The 19,309-nt window shown below is 30.6% G+C and overlaps 2 protein-coding genes and 1 long non-coding RNA gene across 3 annotated transcripts; 2 read left to right on the top strand and 1 right to left on the bottom strand.

Moving 5' to 3' along the window:
* Nucleotides 1-1,519: 1,519 nt before the first annotated feature.
* On the bottom strand, nucleotides 1,520-6,956 carry LOC103845176 (ATPase 3, plasma membrane-type). Its single transcript, XM_009122013.3, has 13 exons — nucleotides 6,867-6,956; nucleotides 6,646-6,708; nucleotides 5,556-5,675; nucleotides 5,236-5,472; nucleotides 4,283-5,167; nucleotides 3,761-4,175; nucleotides 3,445-3,683; nucleotides 3,325-3,357; nucleotides 2,997-3,239; nucleotides 2,748-2,921; nucleotides 2,483-2,665; nucleotides 2,198-2,379; nucleotides 1,520-1,910 (listed from the first exon to the last, which is right to left on the bottom strand). The coding sequence occupies exons 2-13, from the start codon at nucleotides 6,697-6,699 to the stop codon at nucleotides 1,817-1,819; spliced, it is 2,859 nt and encodes a 952-aa protein (XP_009120261.2). The 5' UTR covers nucleotides 6,700-6,708; nucleotides 6,867-6,956; the 3' UTR covers nucleotides 1,520-1,816.
* Nucleotides 6,957-10,056: 3,100 nt separating this feature from the next.
* On the top strand, nucleotides 10,057-13,828 carry LOC103845177. Its single transcript, XR_004452510.1, has 5 exons — nucleotides 10,057-10,188; nucleotides 10,332-10,425; nucleotides 10,511-10,545; nucleotides 10,628-10,772; nucleotides 10,911-13,828. It is a non-coding gene; the product is annotated as an uncharacterized LOC103845177 (long non-coding RNA).
* Nucleotides 13,829-16,908: 3,080 nt separating this feature from the next.
* LOC103845179 (U4/U6.U5 small nuclear ribonucleoprotein 27 kDa protein) lies at nucleotides 16,909-18,045 on the top strand. The gene is made up of 2 exons (XM_033281890.1): nucleotides 16,909-17,614; nucleotides 17,779-18,045. The coding sequence occupies exon 1, from the start codon at nucleotides 17,019-17,021 to the stop codon at nucleotides 17,610-17,612; it is 594 nt and encodes a 197-aa protein (XP_033137781.1). The 5' UTR covers nucleotides 16,909-17,018; the 3' UTR covers nucleotides 17,613-17,614; nucleotides 17,779-18,045.
* The last annotated feature ends 1,264 nt before the right edge of the window (nucleotides 18,046-19,309 follow it).

Consider the following 19,309-nt stretch of genomic DNA (forward strand, 5'->3'; position numbering starts at 1 on the left):
TTAACCCATCTTACCAACATATTAGATTTTATTTTTGAACATAAATATTTTATAATTACAAAAATAAAATATATAAATATATAAATTTAATACAATTTTATTATATTTAGCTCAATATAATAATTTTAATTTAATATGATTGATTATGATTATATAATAATTAAAATATTATAGATTTTTTTATTTTTTGTTTTATATAACTGAATATATTAATGCATAATAATATTTTAAACTAATTTCAAAATTAGTGAAAATATTTAAATATAATTTCAAAAATGAAGATCTTATAAAAATCTTCTTAAACAGATTTGTTAGAATTTTAAAATAAATATATTTATATTTAAAATGAAAAGATATCAAAAGATACTATGATTGAAATATTTTAAAAAATATTTTTATTATTAGTCTGAATTAAAATATAGTATGAATTTCTATGAATAGGTCCATTAGGTCCATTTTTAAAAAAATCACACATGAATCAAGGTTGTGATTTCTGTTTTAATATATAAGATAATGTTTTAAGCTTATAAAGTTGCTATTTGCTAATTTTAATTTGTCTAGAGTCGGTTACGTCATACACACGCAAAACACGATTGTAGAATATAAACGTAGAAGTCATGGGGTTGGTCTGTAAACCAATAAAACCGAATACGGAATTAATTTATTCACTTATAAAAACAAAACACTTTACATTAACGTAAAAAATCAACAAGCCAATATTTGCTTTAAGCTTCGACGAGAACATCGTTTTCAAAACTACAAATGCTATTAGTTTATGGGGTATATAAAGATTTTGCCAGCATACTACTCTATCTTATCTTAGAACACTGTCTTAGAGATTTATATTTCCTGTAGAAACATCATACTAAAACTTACACTTAAGTCAAATTATTGGTTTCAAATACAGACACCCAAATATGTATATTATGTGTTCCACCGGTTAAAAATATCTATGGAATATATATCGTACAAACTTATTCACATATGACTAATAATAAATCGTCCAAATATTAACTTTTCTCAGATATATTTACCTAATCTAAAATACTAATAATGCCACCCCAAGAAAAAAAAACTAATTATCAAGATTGCATGATTATTTTAGTCTTAAAAAAACCTTCCAAAATAAACTAATATGTATATTTTAATTCATAAAAAAATATATTAGAAAAATTATTCTAACTATCTAAATAATTTTTAAATCTTCATCCCGCCCGCAGGGCGGGTCGGCCCTAGTAAAATATAAATATAACGTTGTTACATAAGAGCGTGTATACAAAATCTCAAATAAACTAAATGATAAATTATATAATTTTAAGCAAAAAAAACATTTCACTTTTCGGTATAATATGATTTTAAAACTTAATAATGTACATCACAATAAAATCACTATTTTAAATCAACTTTTTATTTACCGGAAAAACTTGCGGTTTCGAAGCGATTACTTTTATAAGTAGAAGGGTATATTGAAACTAAATTGACCATATAAAAACCTTTTATTTTTCTTGTAACTTAATCAACGGCGGTGAATAGTTTTGTTATATTCACTTATTATGTATGTTTAACATTGTATAAACCTAAGATGTCATCATATTACTTTTGTCTTTTGTCTCCAACACAGAGCAAACTGAAAACACAACAATAATTAAGCCTAAAATCAAGGAAGAAGAAAAAGAAACTCTCGGAGTTTGGAGGAATTTAACACTAACATTAACTGAATAAAATAAAACCTTATTCCCTTCTATCTCTTAAACAAACGATCTTCTTCTTCTTCTCCCTTAATCATGTTCTGGTTAAAATTGGGTCCATCTTGTCATTAAACGGTGTAGTGACCAGCCGTCTCAATATCAAGTCCCTTCAGCTTCACCACTGACTCTACATGTCCTTTAAGCGTATGAAGTTCCCTTAGCCTTCAACCAACAATAACAAATTAACAACACATTAAAACCCTAACGTTACTCACAAGAAGCCCTCAGATATCTTCAGCTTCTCTGGATCTGAGTTCTACTTGCTAAAGAATCAAATAATCCTGGAACTTTAACAAAAAAAAAAAAAAGAAAGAAATAAAGAAAAAGAAATAGAAAACCTCAGATTTTTGTTTAATTTGTGATTTAAAACTTTAAGAATATAAGGGCATCATTATCTAGAGACTCAAAATTTTACTTTAACGTTTTAAAAAACAGTAAATATATATTACCTTGAAATCTCAGCTCGTCTCTTGGCTTGCTCTGCGATCTCAGAAAGTTCTCTGTAGCCACCTTTCTCAGGGAAAACATTAGCCGTTTCTTGATTCTGAAGACCATGTAAAGACCTTTGTGCGAGAGCCCATTGTGCCGATCTCTCCTCTATCCCATAGTTTTGCTTAGTCGTAAACGCAGTCTTTAAGACCAAAAGGAGAGACAGAGATATTGCGTTGGTCTTAAGAACATTTATCAGAACAAGAATAACGTAGTAAACAAGTAACTAAGAAACCAAAACATACCTTGTTGTCAATGAGATTATTCCATGCGGTTCCAGATAGTATGTACCTGATAGCAAACTTGAGTACGTCTAATGGAATGTAAAAGACAATACTGTAAAGCCAGATGACACCAGCCCATCCAAGCCCTATTCCTTTAATTCTAGCAAACTCCCAATTCGCAAAAACCGCAACCCCCGTTGCAATCTACAAGATCAAAGTTTATGAATAACCAAGGAGAGTTTAAGAATCAAGAAAGCAGAAACAGAACCATGTTTTGTTCTTTTACCGCTTGTGCAATCCAGAAGGCAATAAGCAAGAGCCATCCAGGTCGTTCAAGAAAAGACCAGCCTCTTGATCTAGTGACGAAGATAAGAGCTTGGCTCACAATACTGACTTGTAAGTACAAAGCAGACATCATTTCATGTTCATTGCCTCTCAAGTCTCTCACATGGAATGTTCTCTAAAAGAAACAAGAAAACAAAACAGAGTTATGCTTGCGTGACAAGGAATTTGATTATATGATAGATATATATACCGGGAAGAAGTCAGTTCTGTAAGCAGCCCAGAAGAAAACGACGGTCATCAAAGCCATGTAGCCTCCAAGGACAATGCCGGTTGCGAAGATTTCTTTGAGTTTCCAGCTATCTGGTGTAGGAGAAGGCACCACTTTGTCCTTTGAGATGGTCATGATTGTTCCATCGTTTAAGATAGCAATGATCAAAACCATGAATGGCGAAAAGTCGAACTTCCATATCAAAGCGATGAGCATGAATCCAAACTGTAAAAAAGGCACAAAGGAGAGATCATTAACAAAGAGATAATATGATGATATTCAAGAATGCATACAAGTTTTGATTACTTACCACTATACGGATAGTGATTGAGACTGCATAAATCTGTTTGAAAAAAGAACAAAAAACAAGTGAAATTTGGTGAAAAATATATAAACTATAGCTAAAGAGAGAAGCATGCAGAACACTCACTGTGTAGTTCTTCATTCTTTGGAAAATGGCTCTACTGGTTAGAACCGCGCTGATGATAACACTGAGCCCAGGCTCAGTGAGAACAATATCAGAAGCGCCGCGTGCAGCATCTGTAGCATCAGCCACAGCTATACCAATATCAGCTCTCTTCAAAGCGGGAGCATCGTTCACTCCATCACCAGTCATTCCACATATATGCTTCAAATCTTGCAACTTCTTCACAATCTCATACTTGTGCTCTACGTATACAAAGAAGGGCCATGTAAGAGAGAGAGATAGCAAGCTTATGAAGACAACAAAACTCTAGTTAACCAACCTGGGAAGACACCAGCGAAGCCATCAGCTTTCTCAATGAGCTCTTCAACGGGAATAGCAGCTAGGTTTGCATCTTTGTGGTTACCAAGAAGAGAAGCTGATGGATACATGTTTGATCCCATCCCTAGTCGACGTCCTGTCTCTTTAGCAATAGCAAGTTGATCACCTGTAATCATCTTGACGTTGACACCAAGGTCTAACGCTCTTCTAATGGTATCTGCACTATCATGTCTTGGAGGATCAAACAAAGGCAACACACCAACAAACTCCCATGGACCACCAGAGCTTTCTTTTGTTCTCTCAGGTACTGTCTGTCTTGCAACAGCTAATGACCTAAGTCCCCGCTCAGCATACTTATCAATTGCTGAGTGCACTCTCTTCCTCAGATCAGCTCTTGCGTTACAAAGATCAAGAATCTGAATATATCATCAAAAGGTTAGAGACATTACGTGACTTGCAAGTAACACAAAATGAGATTCTAGTTACTTGACTTGCAAGTAACACTGAATAAGATTCTAATTACCTGTTCTGGAGCTCCTTTGCTTACTCTGTGCCAGTCTCCATTACCATCAATGTAAGTAAGTGCTGTTCTCTTGTCAACCGGATTGAATGGGAAGAAGTGAACCTCTCTAATACCAGCTCTCGCCTCTTTAGGATCAGCAAGCATTCCAACCATAGCAGCATCAATAGCATCTTGATTCTCGGTTCTTGAAGCCCTAGCAGCTAAAAGCAAGACCTCTTCTTTCTCAACGCCTCTAGCACAAACCTCAATCAGATTTTTGTCAACACTAAGCTTGTTTAGCGTCAGCGTCCCGGTTTTATCACTGCACAGAACATCCATACCAGCCATCTCTTCAATTGCTGTCATTCTTTTAGTGATAGCTCCTTGTTCAGACAACTTGTGGGAGCCAATAGCCATTGTCACTGACAGAACAGTAGGCATTGCAATGGGGATCCCACCAATCAAAAGCACAAGGAGGTTGTCGATGCCGTCTCTGTACTTTCTGCGCTGGATAGGGTACATAACTATTATCTCAATCACTATACCTACCGCAATGGAGATGATGCAGAAGTTTCCTATTGCGGTAAGAACTTTCTGGAAATGTCCCACTTGGTTTGTGCTGTCGACAAGATGAGCTGCTTTGCCGAAGAAGGTGTGGACTCCTGTGGCGATCACAACCGCTTCAATCTCACCTTGCTTGCAAGTAGAACCGGAGAACACTTCTTCTCCTGGACCTTTTGTAGCGGGGAGGGACTCACCGGTTAAAGCAGATTGGTCTACTTTTAAAGCGTCGCCTTCAAGAAGACGTGCATCAGCAGGAATGATGTCACCTAGCTTGATGCTCACGATATCTCCAGGAACAAGAATGGAAGCTTCTTGCTCACTCCATTTGCCATCTCTTAGAACCTACACAATATATATTGTTACTTGTGAAACAAGCAATCTAGTGGAACAATGAGAGGATGAAAGAGAACCTTAGTTTTGGGAGCAAGACCAGCCATGAGAGCAGCAGCAGCATTACCAGCATTGTTTTCTTCCCAAAAGCTGATGGTTGAGTTAATAACCAGAAGACAAACAATACCAACAAAGTCTTGCCAGTCAGGTGGACGTCCATCTCCATTAGCCAAGGCAATGGCCATGATTGCAGCTGCTTCCATGACCCAAGAGAGAGGGTTCCACATAAAACCCAAGAACTTTAGTATCTTGCTTTCCTGATTTAGTTAAGGAGAATGATTAGTGGCTTCATTTATGTAGTAGTCCATTAAGAAAACTACGTATACAGGTTTAGTTTAACCTTTTTCTCCTCGAGCTTGTTTGGACCAAAGAGCTGGAGTCTGCTTTCTCCTTCTGCTCCAGATAGTCCATCTCTGCTGCATTTCAACTGCTGGAACACTTCTTCTATTGGTATTTTCTCCTGCAATTAATATAAACATGATTCAGTTATCTCATAACTTGGTTGTAAGTTATCAAACTCTTATTCAAGTCTAGCAATGGTGGAAACATTATGCTCAATTTTGTGTCATCTATATATGCTGACTAGTGTTTCTTCTAACGGTCATACGACATCAGAACAAAACAAACTACATATAAATATGGTCAATAGGAAAGAACTGATGTTAAAAGAAGAAGAAAAATCATCGACCAACAAGAAAATAATAAATAAACATTATTCTCTTTACTAATTAAAAAGATATATTTAACAGGTGTAGTAGATTCTGTTGAAAAAGGCCCAATAGTTTTAAAGGTCCATTGTAACCGAAGATAATGGTAGGGGCAGATCCGTCAATATAACATGGGATATTTTAGCCGAGTTCAGAAAATCAGGTGAATATTGGAATTTAGGTTCATCTAGGAGGTTGTTCAAAAAAAAAAAGAAGGTTCATCTAGGAGAAGTGATTAAAGATGATTGTGCAATTTTCCGTGAGTATGAAAATTCCAAAAACGAATTAATGAATACCAACAAATTCACTAATTAAAACCTCTCTTAAGAATTTTTTTTCAAATTAGGTAAACCCCAAAAAAAATCATGTCAAAACAAAGAGTACTACTTAATAATACTATACTTTTTCTGGTAATTATAAATAACATAATTGTTAGCTAAATTCCCGTGATTCTGCGATTTGTATAGAAACTCAAAATCTAGAGGAAATAAAAGAAAAAAAAAAGGTGAAAAAAACACCAGAAATCCTGAAGTAAGTTCTGTTTTTTCATGGATATTTATCATTCTCATCGATGAAACGAAAAATCACGAGTGAAACTTGTAAAAGAACAGCGTAGTGAAAATATATCACCAAACTCCATTAATACGTTATGTTTAATTCAACAATTATAAGGAGTTTAAAGATATAGTTAATAAAAAGTGTATAAAGAAAGAACATTCATACCAAATCAACATTCTCGTTCTTGATATCCTCAAGAGAACCACCACCACCCACCATGTTTTGCCTCTGGCCTTCGTCACACAGGAAGATCGTTAGAAATCATTCAGAAAAAAACTACGGAAAGTTAAGCCAGAAAATAAAGTAACGATGATGAAGATATATTCGAGGTTACAAAAAGAAGAAAATATAAAGAATGGACAGAGAGAAATCGAATTGAAACGAACCAGATTCTTCTGAGAAAAGAGAGCAAGTGAAGGTGAACTACGTTGGCTATTTGGTTGCTCTATTTATATCCCCTTGCACCTTTAACGATGCCGTTTTTGGTTTCTCGACTTCTTTTTAATATTCTCAGCCCAACAAGTCGGAAAAGGTTATTATTCTGAAAATTTTATCATCTCTCTTTTTATTTTATTTTTGTTTAACTTAGTTATTATCGCTTTGTCAATGAGGTATTTTAAAAAGATAAATATCATCACTGTTTTTATATCATTAATGTTAACTCGGTTAAACTTTGACATTTGACTTCCAAGTCTCGTCATGTTATTGAAATTGTTCATCGAGGATATTGTTGTCTTATTATTTTCTACGCTACACATAGAGATATTACTCAATTTATTAAAATATTTTTTTTCTTATAACACAAAATCTTATTAAATTGAAAATAAAAAACGAAATTATTAAAGTTTCAATCGTTAAACCAATTGATCCTATTAATTTTACATGGCTGGGGTATACCCGTTTTTCAAATTTTCCCTTTTTCAAACTTTTATTGAAAATACTATATTAAATTATTTCCGAAATATCATTAGAATACTCAAAATTTTGGATAATAATAAAGTTCTATAGATACAGCTATTTTTCAGATTTAGTCGTTTTCAAAAGATTTGAATCATCTTGGATTATCTTGGGATAAGAAAAAGATCAACTAAAATATTGTACATAATAAACTTTTCTCAAAAAGGCAAACCTAGTATTATTTTGTTGATGTTAAAAGGCAAACCTAAATGATAATACTCTCTAAAACTATCGTGTGTTCTTTTTGATAAAAGTTTAAAAAAATAAATAAATAAGTTTTAAAAACGTTATAATTACCACTCCCACATTAAAATAATCAGGTATACCTAAGGAGACTGTTTTAATTAAGACTGGGCACAAAATAAATACTTGCAAGTTTTTAGGTACGTAATCCTTGTCCTGTCTTGGCTTGTTCGAGTAGTTTGATTTAATACTTGTACTTGGATTAATTCTTTTAATCAAATACTCGTTCTATCAAGTTGCTTGACTCGACTTGTTATTTGCCAAAATCAAATACTTGTTTACAAAATATTTTATTACTTGCAATTACTTGAAACAGAAATACGTAAATAATAATTTTTTTAGTGATTAATAAGTATTTTTAAGCGGATAACAAGTATTTCTAGCAAAAACAAACGAATAATAATTAACTAAGCAAGTATATATCAAGGCAAACATTAAAAACTAACAATATTTGATACTTGACATGGACTTGCAAACAGTAAAATTTGTTGACTTACTACTTGATTTGATATTGCCTAAGTACTCAATTTTTTCAAGGCAAATACGAAACAAGTAAAGAATATAAGCCAAGTAGCAAGTAATTATGATCAGCCCTAGTTTTAACCTCGTTAAGAACGGCTGGTAGCTAAGCTAACTATATTTGTGAAATCATATCGAAGTTATTATTTTAAGGTGGGAGTATGATTATTAGACAACTATAAAGTTAACAAAATAAATACGTTAGGAATCATGCATAATTTATAGAAGAAAAAAAAACACGCATATACAAATCAATACAATTTTGTTATGGTAGGTGTTTCCTTAGTTAAGATACAAAGGAAAATTGTGAAGAAGGAATTCGAAATAAGTAGGATGGTGGTGGGGACAAACTACACAGCGTCGCAACATATGTTACGTGCAATTATGGTTCGTACACCTTCACGTACTCACTCCACTAACAATGACGTAATTGCTTTGGACTTTGCCTTTAGCTCAGAAACTCATCCTAACTAGTGAAGGTTACTTTTTAACAAAAAGACTAGTGAAGGTTACTACGTTTTATTGTAACGGCTACACATTCATTTCTTTAAAATAAAAAATTCTCATGCTCAAAGTCAGAGCCTGAAAACTAAAACATTAAAAGGGCAAAACAAAACAGATATTAAATAAAAGTATATAAATGAGAGAAGGATTATTAAGGAACAAAGGTGAGGTGGTGAGTAAAGGATGAAATCGAAACATGCAAGGTGCTTGTTGGAAAATGGTTGGATCAACGCTGATTGTGATTTTCATGTTCTTATTCTCAATTTTTGTTTAAAAATGTTCTTATTCTAAATAGGGGACATTTGCTAAAACTAACCCAAAAATTTAAGTCAAATGTAAAAGTATACCCCATTTTCAGTCAAATGCAAAACCAACCTAAAAGGGTGGTAAAAGTACTATTTAATCCTTATGACCAAACAAAAAAAATAAATGTATTTTACATTTATGTCCTTCGTAAGTCTACATATAACAGAAAGAAGTCTACATACATGTAGACTTCATACGAACTCTACCTTGTAGATTTATTATATAGTCTACATTTTAATTTGATCTAATAATTTAATTTTAAAAATGTATAAAAATATTTGTTATGAAATTTTTAGTTAACCTTCAATATAAGGGTTAATATGAGGTTTATAAATTAAAAGTTTATATAATTTAACAATTTAAGAGAATATATTGATTTGGTAACCATGTGTTAGAACATTGGTTATGGTATAGCAACAAAAGGTTCTAACATATTATGTCTATAAGGGTTAGATTCTTAGGGTTAGATTTTAGATTGAGATTTTTTTATTAATTTAAATTTGTATATTAGTGTTGAGTAGTTTATATTTTGCAAATTTTGATATTTGATACAATAGTTAGGATTTTTTTGATTATCAAGCAAATATTTAGAGTTTGAGATTTGTAATTTAGGGTTTCGTAGACTTACAATAAAGTCTACTTCACTGTAGACGATTTTTTCTGTCTATGTTAATCGGTTTTACAAAAAATATTATTTTAAAATTAAATTTAGTTCTTTATGAATAAAAATGTGAAATCATATATTATAACTATTAAAAAAAATTTAGTAAATCATATATTAAAATTATTAAAACAATAAACTATTAAAATAGTTAAGAACAAAAGAAATTTAAATCATATATTATACTTAAAAATAATAAAAGATAAATATCAAAAAATCATAGTAGACTTATTTACAAGTCTACCAAACTGAAAATAATTTATGCTAACCAGACTTTAACCAAAATAGTTTAATTTAACCAAACTTAAACCAGGAAAATTTTAACCTAACCGGATCACGTACCCCACATATAAATACACTATCTTTTGTGAAATTAGGTTAAAATCACAAAACCTAGCGCCGTTGCTCTTTCTCTCCGACAAGGCGATTTTCGGCACGATTTTCGGCACATTTCCAGCGGTCTTCAAGTAGTTTCCATCACCGTCCTGTCGTCGCTGCAACATCTTCCCTCTGACATGGTCTGTTTGATGTCTATTTTCAGAATTTCGTCAGAGTCATGTCGTTGTTGTTGTCGTGTCAGAGTCGTGTCGGTTGTAGTTGTTGTTGTCGATTTCGTAGCTGTTTGTTTGTTAAGTAATCTTTTAATTTTCTTTTGTTTCAGATCTGGTTGGTTTCACGGCGAGCAGTGCTTCTGGTCTCAGATGTGGGAGATGTTGAAAGTATCCACCCCGAAGACAACTCATCACAATGATCTTGTAAGTTTAGCTCGTAAATATTCCCTGAACTTGATAGTTCATTATTAGAGCTTTCTGAATTTTCTAGTTTGGGTTGCACTTGCAGGTTAGCTTCTCAGCTCTTGGCATGGCTCGGTCTTGGTAGGTTTCACTTTACGTTTCTCTTAATCTGAAAAGCACAAAAAAATTTGAAACTGTTTTTGTTTGTTTGTTTCTTTAACAGACGTTTAAGAGAGATTCTCCACTGGTTGTAGACATGACAACATCAATCCTGAAACTCTGAGACGAGAAAATTGCAAGACGGGTGGAAGCTTTGTATCCGAGTATGCAGACCATGTATATATACTTCTCAAATGCAGCACATGAAGGTATGCGATTTCATTGCTACGAAAATTAGTGCAAATAACTGTTGTTGTGGCTGGCTTAACACGGCCTATGCTGAGGTCTAAGGTAGTATCCTGAGCAATTTTGTTGGGAATGATGCCTAATATGTAACCGTGCTACAGGATATTGCTGGTACTTTGGCGGCAGAAGATGCTGGCCAAGTGGCTAAGCTTCGATCAGTTCTGGAGTCCGTTGACCACAAAAAAAGAAAGGTACATCATCTCTCTTGTAAATAAATGATAAAGTTCTGAGGTTACTTTGATTGTTTTTGTATAGGTGTTCTTATGCTCATGAATTTAGTCTACTCTGTTTATCAGATTTTACAACAAATGAGAGGTGATGCACACTTGCTTAACTTGGAAGAAGGCAGTCCTCCTATTCAACCCAAGTTCTTCAGCCCCATTCATCATAAAATGTGGAGGTAACACCAACTCAGAGCTAGTGATCAAGGCTGATGCACGCGTTCAAGAGCCCAAAGGGAGGTGAACTTGAAAGAGTTATCCCAAGAGCTTCTGTTTTAGTAAAGCATGAGCTACTCAAAGCTCTACAATTTGGCGCATTGTGATCTTATATATTATTTTCGGCCACTGGCCAAATTTGGCGCATTTATGCTACCTTTGGGGTCCATATCCATTGTCTGTATATAACTTCACTTTGTATATTGCTATCATTCATAGATCAATAATTGTTTACTTTCACAGCCAGTTTTTGAATTGCTTCTCAAGTGTTAGATGATAACAAAATCTAGTTGCAGTAATAGTGTGATTATAAAATGGATGCCACCATTTAAACACACGTTATACATAAGATGTGAATCCATTGTGTTTAGCAGTAAGGGTCTAAGACTTAAGTTCATGAAACCACCACAAAGAGTTTTTCACCATTGATTCTTTGCAAAAGAAAAATTAAAGAAATAGATTGTAGTATACACTTACTAATTAACAACATATCAAAACCAAAATTTCATGTTTGATAAAATTATAAAAGTAGACTTACAAAAACGTCTACACTTATTAGCTAACTACATAGTCAAATAAAAAAATTGATAGTTTCATAATTATAAAAGATTATCTTTTGAAAATAGTTCAAAACCATTAGGATTAACTAACACACAATATCAAACAATAAAATCTTAAAAATACTTAATGAATAATACACAAATTCACTTTATATAGATTTTTGGACGTAGACTTCATATTTCGTCTTACATGCATAGACTGTCATGTAGGTCAACTATTTGGGTTAGTTTTTGCAATTGCAAAATTCACGGGTTATTATTTGTATTTAAATAAAACTTGTGATTTTATATTTGTAGACTTTATTTTCAGTCTACATTTTGAAAATGTTAGTTTTTACAGTTGACCAGAATTCACATAAAATTTGAATTTCAAAAGTAGACTTCATATATAGTCTACATTTTTAATTTTCTTGGAATAGGTTAGTTTTTGCAATTGACCAAGTTTGACTTTCCATGAGTAAATTGAAATTAACGTCTACACATGTGTAGACTTCACATAAAGTCTACTCTCAAATCCGACAGGTTAGTTTTGCATTTGACCAAAATAAAAAAGTAGACTTCATATGCAGTCTATGTTTTTTTTTCCGAGAAGAGTAGACTGAATATGAAGTCTACATTTCTTTTTTCTTTCGGTCAATTTTTTAACATTTTAGTCAAATACAAAAATAACCTATTCAACGAAGTCAAAGTTTTGGTCAAATGCAAAACTAACATTTTGTAGATTTCCTTAATAATCTCCAGAATATAGACTGCTAATGAAGTCTACTTTGAAAAGTCAAAAGTTCAGTCAAATGCAAAACTAACCTCTTTTAGGTAGACCTCTTAGTAAGTTTACCTATTTTTTTGTTTTTGTTTTCAAAGGAAAAGATGTAGACTTCTAAGGAAGTCTTCTTTACAAAAAAAATTATTTTGGTCAATTGCAAAACTAACCTAAGCATTGACAAGTAGACCGCATCGTAAGTCTACGCCACTGTGTAGACATACAAAACAGTCTACAATCGTGACACAGATCTGAAAAATGACGAAAACCATGTAAACAGTTACCTTTTTCTGGTGCAAAGCACGTTTCCACCCTTTTCCACTATCCAAGCTCCAAATATGAGCAAAAAATAGCATCTTTGATGATTCACAACTGAATAAACTCGAAAATATGAAAGTTGTGCTTATGAAAATGAAATCTATGAGAGATTTTTAGATGAAAATGGAGAGAAAATGTGATGAAATGTAGATTTGTTGGTTTAGAAAGAGAAAAAAGTGGTTAGAAATTGAGTTCTTGAGCTTTTATAAGCTCAAAAATGGTAGTTCATGGTGGTTGCAAAATTGATGATAATGACATTGTTGTAAATAAGAAGAAATGTTTAGGGTGTAATTGGTTTTTGGTCATTTTCGAAATAATTAAAAAATTAAATAATAATGGCAATTTTGTAAATATTTCAAAAACATAAGGATAGTTTGGAAAATTCATTGATGAATAGTAATGGCAAAAAAAAAGGGGTTAGTTTTAGGTTTGACTTGAAAATATGGGTTGGTTTTGAAAAACTCCCTCTAAATAGTAACTATACAGTTTTAATGTTTTTTTGGGTACAAATGTTAAAATAGTTATGTTTTCTAGTAAATACGTGAATATCTGTAACTTTCATGATCTTTGTGGATTTTTTCACATTTTATCTTATTATATAAAGCTTGGTTCTTCAAAGTTGCTAATTAACATGATTGCGATACATGACAATTATATATTTTAAGATTGTGACATGTGTTAATCTATCTCATAATTAAAAATATATATACAAATATATTAACAAAAAATTCTTATTAAAAAGTAATAATAAATATTATGTAATAGTAATTTTCCTTTTTAAAATCCTAATCAAAACATTATTGCAAATGATTATTTGATAATAATTTTCTTTCTAATATTGTGACATGTGTTTAAATATATAATGATTAAAAATATATATAATAAGATAATAAAACAAATTTTGAAAAAATTACTTTTAAAAATTATTTAATAGTAAAAAATTTTAAAATATATTTAGTAGTAATGATTAAGAAAATTTTCCTTTTTTCAAATCCTTAAAAATATATTTGAAAATAATTTAGTTAATATAATTTTCCTTTTCAAAATTTTAATGTAAATATAATTATAAAAGTTTATATTGAGCTTGGTTCTTCAAAATTACTAATTAACATGATTGTGACACATGTCAGTTATATATTTAAAAATGTGATATGTGTTAAACTATCTCATGATAAAAAATATATACACTAAAATAATAAAAACATTTTTTTCTTAAAAAAATAATTATAAATATTATTTAATAGTCTTATTATTATTATTATTATTATTATTATTATTTTTATATATAAAGCTTGGTTTTTCAAAGTTGCTAATTAAAATGATTGTGACACATGTCAATTATATATTTGAAAATGTGACATGTGTTGACCTATCTCATAATCAAAAATATATATACTTAAATAATAAATACATTTTTTCTTAAAAATTAATTATAAATATTATTTAATAGTCTTATTATTATCATTATTATTATTATCATTATTATTATTGTTAATTTTTATTATAATGTTTGTTTTAAAAGATACCAAAGATAGAGAATTATAAAAGATAAATATTAACTAATTAACATGATTGTGACACATGTCAATTATATATTTAAATGTGATATCTGTTAAACTATCTCATAATCAAAAATATATATAATAAAATAATAATAAACATTTTTTTCTTAAAATTAATTATAAATATTATTAATAGTCTTAATAGTATTATTATTATTTTTATATATACATCTTGGTTTTTCAAAGTTGCTAATTAACATGATTCTGACACATGTCAAATATATATGTGAAAATGTGATATGTGTTAAACTATCTCATAATAAAAAATATATATTTAAATAACAAAATCAATTTTTTCTTAAAAATTAATTATAAATATTATTTAATAGTCTTATTTTTATCATTATTATTATTGTTAATTTTTATTATAATGCTTGTTTTAAAAGATACTAAAGATAGAGAATTATAAAAGATAAATATTAACTTTTAAGAAAAAAATGTTAAACAAAAACAAATTGTAAAATCCTACAAGTACAATAAATTATTTAATAAAAAAATGAAGAAAAACTAACTTTAAAATAAATTATATTACTTTTTAAAAATCCTAATAAAAAAAATTGTAAAAGTACTCTAATTATTTTCTTATAAGTAACTAACTTTTCCTTTTTAATAGATAATTGTATGTTAAAAAATTATAACTAAAAATAGCTACAAATATTTCACATCTATATTTAGGTTTAAGTTTTAACATATTATTTTTACAAAACACAATAATATTTACATGAAAAGTATACATGAGTTTTTTCTTTTAATTTCTTGATACAACTCAACTTTTTATTATCTTTATTACATTTTATGATGCTAACATAACTTTTAGTTTTGTTGTTGTTGTCGTACATGAGTATGTGTGAATATGATGAATATGATGAATATATATTTGTATGTATAAGACAAAATATATAAATAATTAAACATAATTTTATATTAAAAATAAAATCGTTGTATAAAAATCTAAAAGAAAAACCAACTATAAAATAACTAATTTCTTTTTTAAAAGACTAAATAAAATAAAAAAAAGTAAAAATAATTTTACTTTTCTTATAATTTACTAATTTTACTTTTTAATAATTTTGTGTTAAAATAATATAAACCAAAATTAGCTTCAGATATTTCACTTGATATGATTGTGACAAGTGTCAACTAAAAATTAGATTGTGAATGTGTCAATAAAAACTGTGATTATGTCAAAACAATTTCTTCTTTTCATAAAATTCTAAATAATAGATATTTCAAAAGAAAAATTCTTTTCTAATAATCTTAACCAATTAAGATTTTTTTATTTAAAAAAAAACCTGACCAAAGAGAATTGTAAAATTTTATTTAATAGTAATTTTTACATAAAACATTAATGATAAACATGATAGTAACAATTATTTAATTAACAATAAAAATATAAAATTATTAGTAATATTGAAAAAAAATGAATTTTGAAAATGACAAATTTTAATAGTTAATATTAACTGGAAATAATTATTTGATAGAAATTTTATTTTTTAAAATCCTAGACAAAATATAATTGTAAAATATTATGTAAATAATAATTTCCTTTTCTAAAATCCTAAAAAAACTGTAAAAGAATATTTGATAGTTGTTTTAATTTTTTATAAAAAAAAATCCTAAGCAAAAAAAATTTGTATCAAATTTTTAAAATCTTATATTTAAAATAAATGGTGAAAGATATATTTAAAATAAATAATAATTAAATGTAATATAATATAGTGTGCCTAAAATTTATTTTTATCAAATATAATTTTAACTTTATTAAAATATAAATAAAATCAAACTGAAGTTGTAAACCAAATCAAAATAAATAAGACTACAAAATACGTTTATGATTTTTTTCAAACTTTTGAAATTAAAATATATAAATAATTATGTCCAAATATAAATAATTTTTTTCTAAAATAAGAGAATATTACATCGAAAATTGTTGTTTATGCGCATGAAAAAGTCCTAGTTTATTTTATTTACACTGCAATATAGTTATTTTTTTTAAAAGATTAATTTTCGAAAGTTATTACATGATGTCAAATTACTGTAAAATGCTCAATTTATTATATATATACATATATTTATATTTATATTTTGACAAAATCAAATTAGACATTTAAATAATTTTATATTATATCAAAGATAAAAATATATAAATATTGATACTTATATCATTGAATTATATCTTGTACATTTTAAATAAATATTTATTTTTAATAGATAAAATTATATTATAATTTTTGTATAATATTATAAAATGTCAATTTACTATTAAAAATATTGAAAATAATCTAAATAATTATAATAAAAGTAAAATATTTTTAACATGTTTAATTTATTTTTTTAATTTTGTAATATTTATTATTTTTATAATAAACTTTATCCGTATAATTTATATTTTGCTATTTCGCAATCCAATCATAGAAAAAAAAATTATGTTCAGTAGTTGTTAAAGCAGTTTAATTATTTTCAGTGATTCCGCGATGTTTACAATTGTAATTGATGGTAAAAGTAAAAAAGGTTCGAAATCACAATAAGTGGGGGATAAAAACCCTAAACACAACCACCGTCCTCAACCACCATGGCAGAGCGTGACCGCCGCGAACGAGAGAGGGATAGAGACCGTGAGCGCGACCGCGATAGACGCCGTGACAGAGACGACCGTGACCGTGACCGTGACCGTGGGATTCGAAGCAAGAAGTCCCGATCTCGTACTCCAGACCACCACCACCACGCTCGCCCTCCTCGCCACGTGCGCTCTCCCGAGAGGTATCGATCCCGCTCCCGCTCCGCTGACCGTGACCGTCATCGCCACCACAGCAGGCGCAGGACTCCCTCTCCAGATCCCCCGCCGCGGAAACGGCCTCGCCATGGCTCAGCGGAAGACGACAAGGAAAGGAGTCGCAAACGAGAGGAGACTGCGACGGAGCAAGCTAAGAAGAAGGAGAATAAAGAACCAAGCGGCGGAGAAGGAGGAGAAGCGGAAACGGATGTGAATGAGATAGAGATGATGAAGATGTTAGGGATCCCTACTGGTTTCGACTCCACCAAAGGGAAGCATGTCGAAGGCGCTGACGTCAGCGGGATTAGGGCTGTTACCAAGCGGCAGCCGAGGCAGTACATGAACCGTCGCGGTGGCTTTAACCGTCCTTTGCCTGCTGAGCGTAACCGCTAAAGGTTAGCCCTTCTCACTAACCTTCCCAAGTTCATGTCTTTCACATCGTTTAAGCAATTTCATTTTTTTCATAATCCTTAACTAACTAGATTCTTGTTGTTGTGACTCTTTGCACTTTTGGTTTTCTAATTATTGAAATAATCACATTGCCTAACTTATCTTGCAGGTCCTTGTCAATGCTGTCTTAAACACGAGGTCAGATGTTGAGAGTTCGAGCTTGTATTTACTGCAATTCTTCCCCAGACTCTGTTCTAATGTCCTTAGAGAACAAACATGTACTCTCTGGAGTTAGAAACATCTCATGAATTATCTCTTTTTAGGGGTTTAGAGTTGTGAATGATGTTATGTGTGTAATCTCTCCGCTCTAACTTTTAGACTATGATTTAGTTGAGTTTTGCACTATACAAGAAGCAAAGTGGGAATTCCAAAATTATCGTTATGGTTTACAAATGAAGCAAATCTGATTAAAAGAAAAACGGATTTCAAAAGATTTAATGCCAGAGCTTGAGGCAGATTACAACACCAGTTGTTGATGATCTCTTGCTCGGTATGCATTTTGAGAATGTATCCACAAGTTATTGTCTCAAAAAAAGACAGATCATCCACGAATATCTCAACAAAAGGCTTCACAACTCTATTTTCTCGATGAGTGGCTCTTAAGCTATACCATGTCAAGAACCTGAACCTTTCCATAAAAACTCTTGTCTATATGCCCTTCTTGTTATCTAATGGTCTTTCAGGACTTGAACCAAGTCTTTACCGTGTGTAATGTGTGTCTGCCTACAGATGCTGGAGTAAACAAGTGAAGGTGGCCAAAGAGACTTGGCGTGTGGATGTTCTTTGTTACCGTGTTTCTTTAGGACAGAAGCTGTTGAGAGGTATAAGGAGGTATCGGTATCTGTTGGAACTCATGGATGGTGTCGCAGTGAATAAGCTCACTCATTCTACAAATATATACTTTAAATAAAAGACTACTATTTAGCTATATATATCACATATTATGATATAGCTATTAACATGTTAACTGCTGTTTACCAAAAAAAATGATAATTATTATAAGAAATTTAACATTTTAATTTGCCAATAAAGATTGTCGGCCCACTTTGGCTAGAATTTGGCAAACACCAAGAAAGGTTAGACCGTGTTTTTTAGGTAGATCGAATGGCACTTACGATTTCTTGGACTAGTTTAGAACGGATCAAATTTTGGTAAAAAGAAGTAAGAATGTATTCAGTAAGATTAATTTGCTTGAAATTAGAACACATAAACGAGTGATTGAAACAGAATGATTACTATTAAAAATCTTACAAAGTTAAAGACGACAACGTAAATATTATTAAATCACCCGTAATCATTAACCTATCTCCGATCTTTGGAGGAAGATGACGTTGAAGAAAAAGAAGAGCAGCTTGATCTGTAATCCTCAGACTTCTCAGTTCTCTCCAATTCTCCACAAGAATTTGAACCACCGTGACGAGCATTCTTATTATCTGATATATGAATCACACATGCAAATTAAATGTTTGTGTAGAGAATTTACATAATTAATAATTAACATAAATTTTTATGAAACTTAAAAATAACTTAAGAGTCACAATGATTATACTAGTAACATTAAATCATGATTTGCAGAATGGCGAAATGATTAACTTAGATAATTTTTCAAAGTTAAGATTGTTATTCCTGGGTTGATTATA

Source organism: Brassica rapa, chromosome A10, assembly GCF_000309985.2.
Source record: "Brassica rapa cultivar Chiifu-401-42 chromosome A10, CAAS_Brap_v3.01, whole genome shotgun sequence".
NCBI classification, from domain to species: Eukaryota; Viridiplantae; Streptophyta; class Magnoliopsida; order Brassicales; family Brassicaceae; genus Brassica; species Brassica rapa.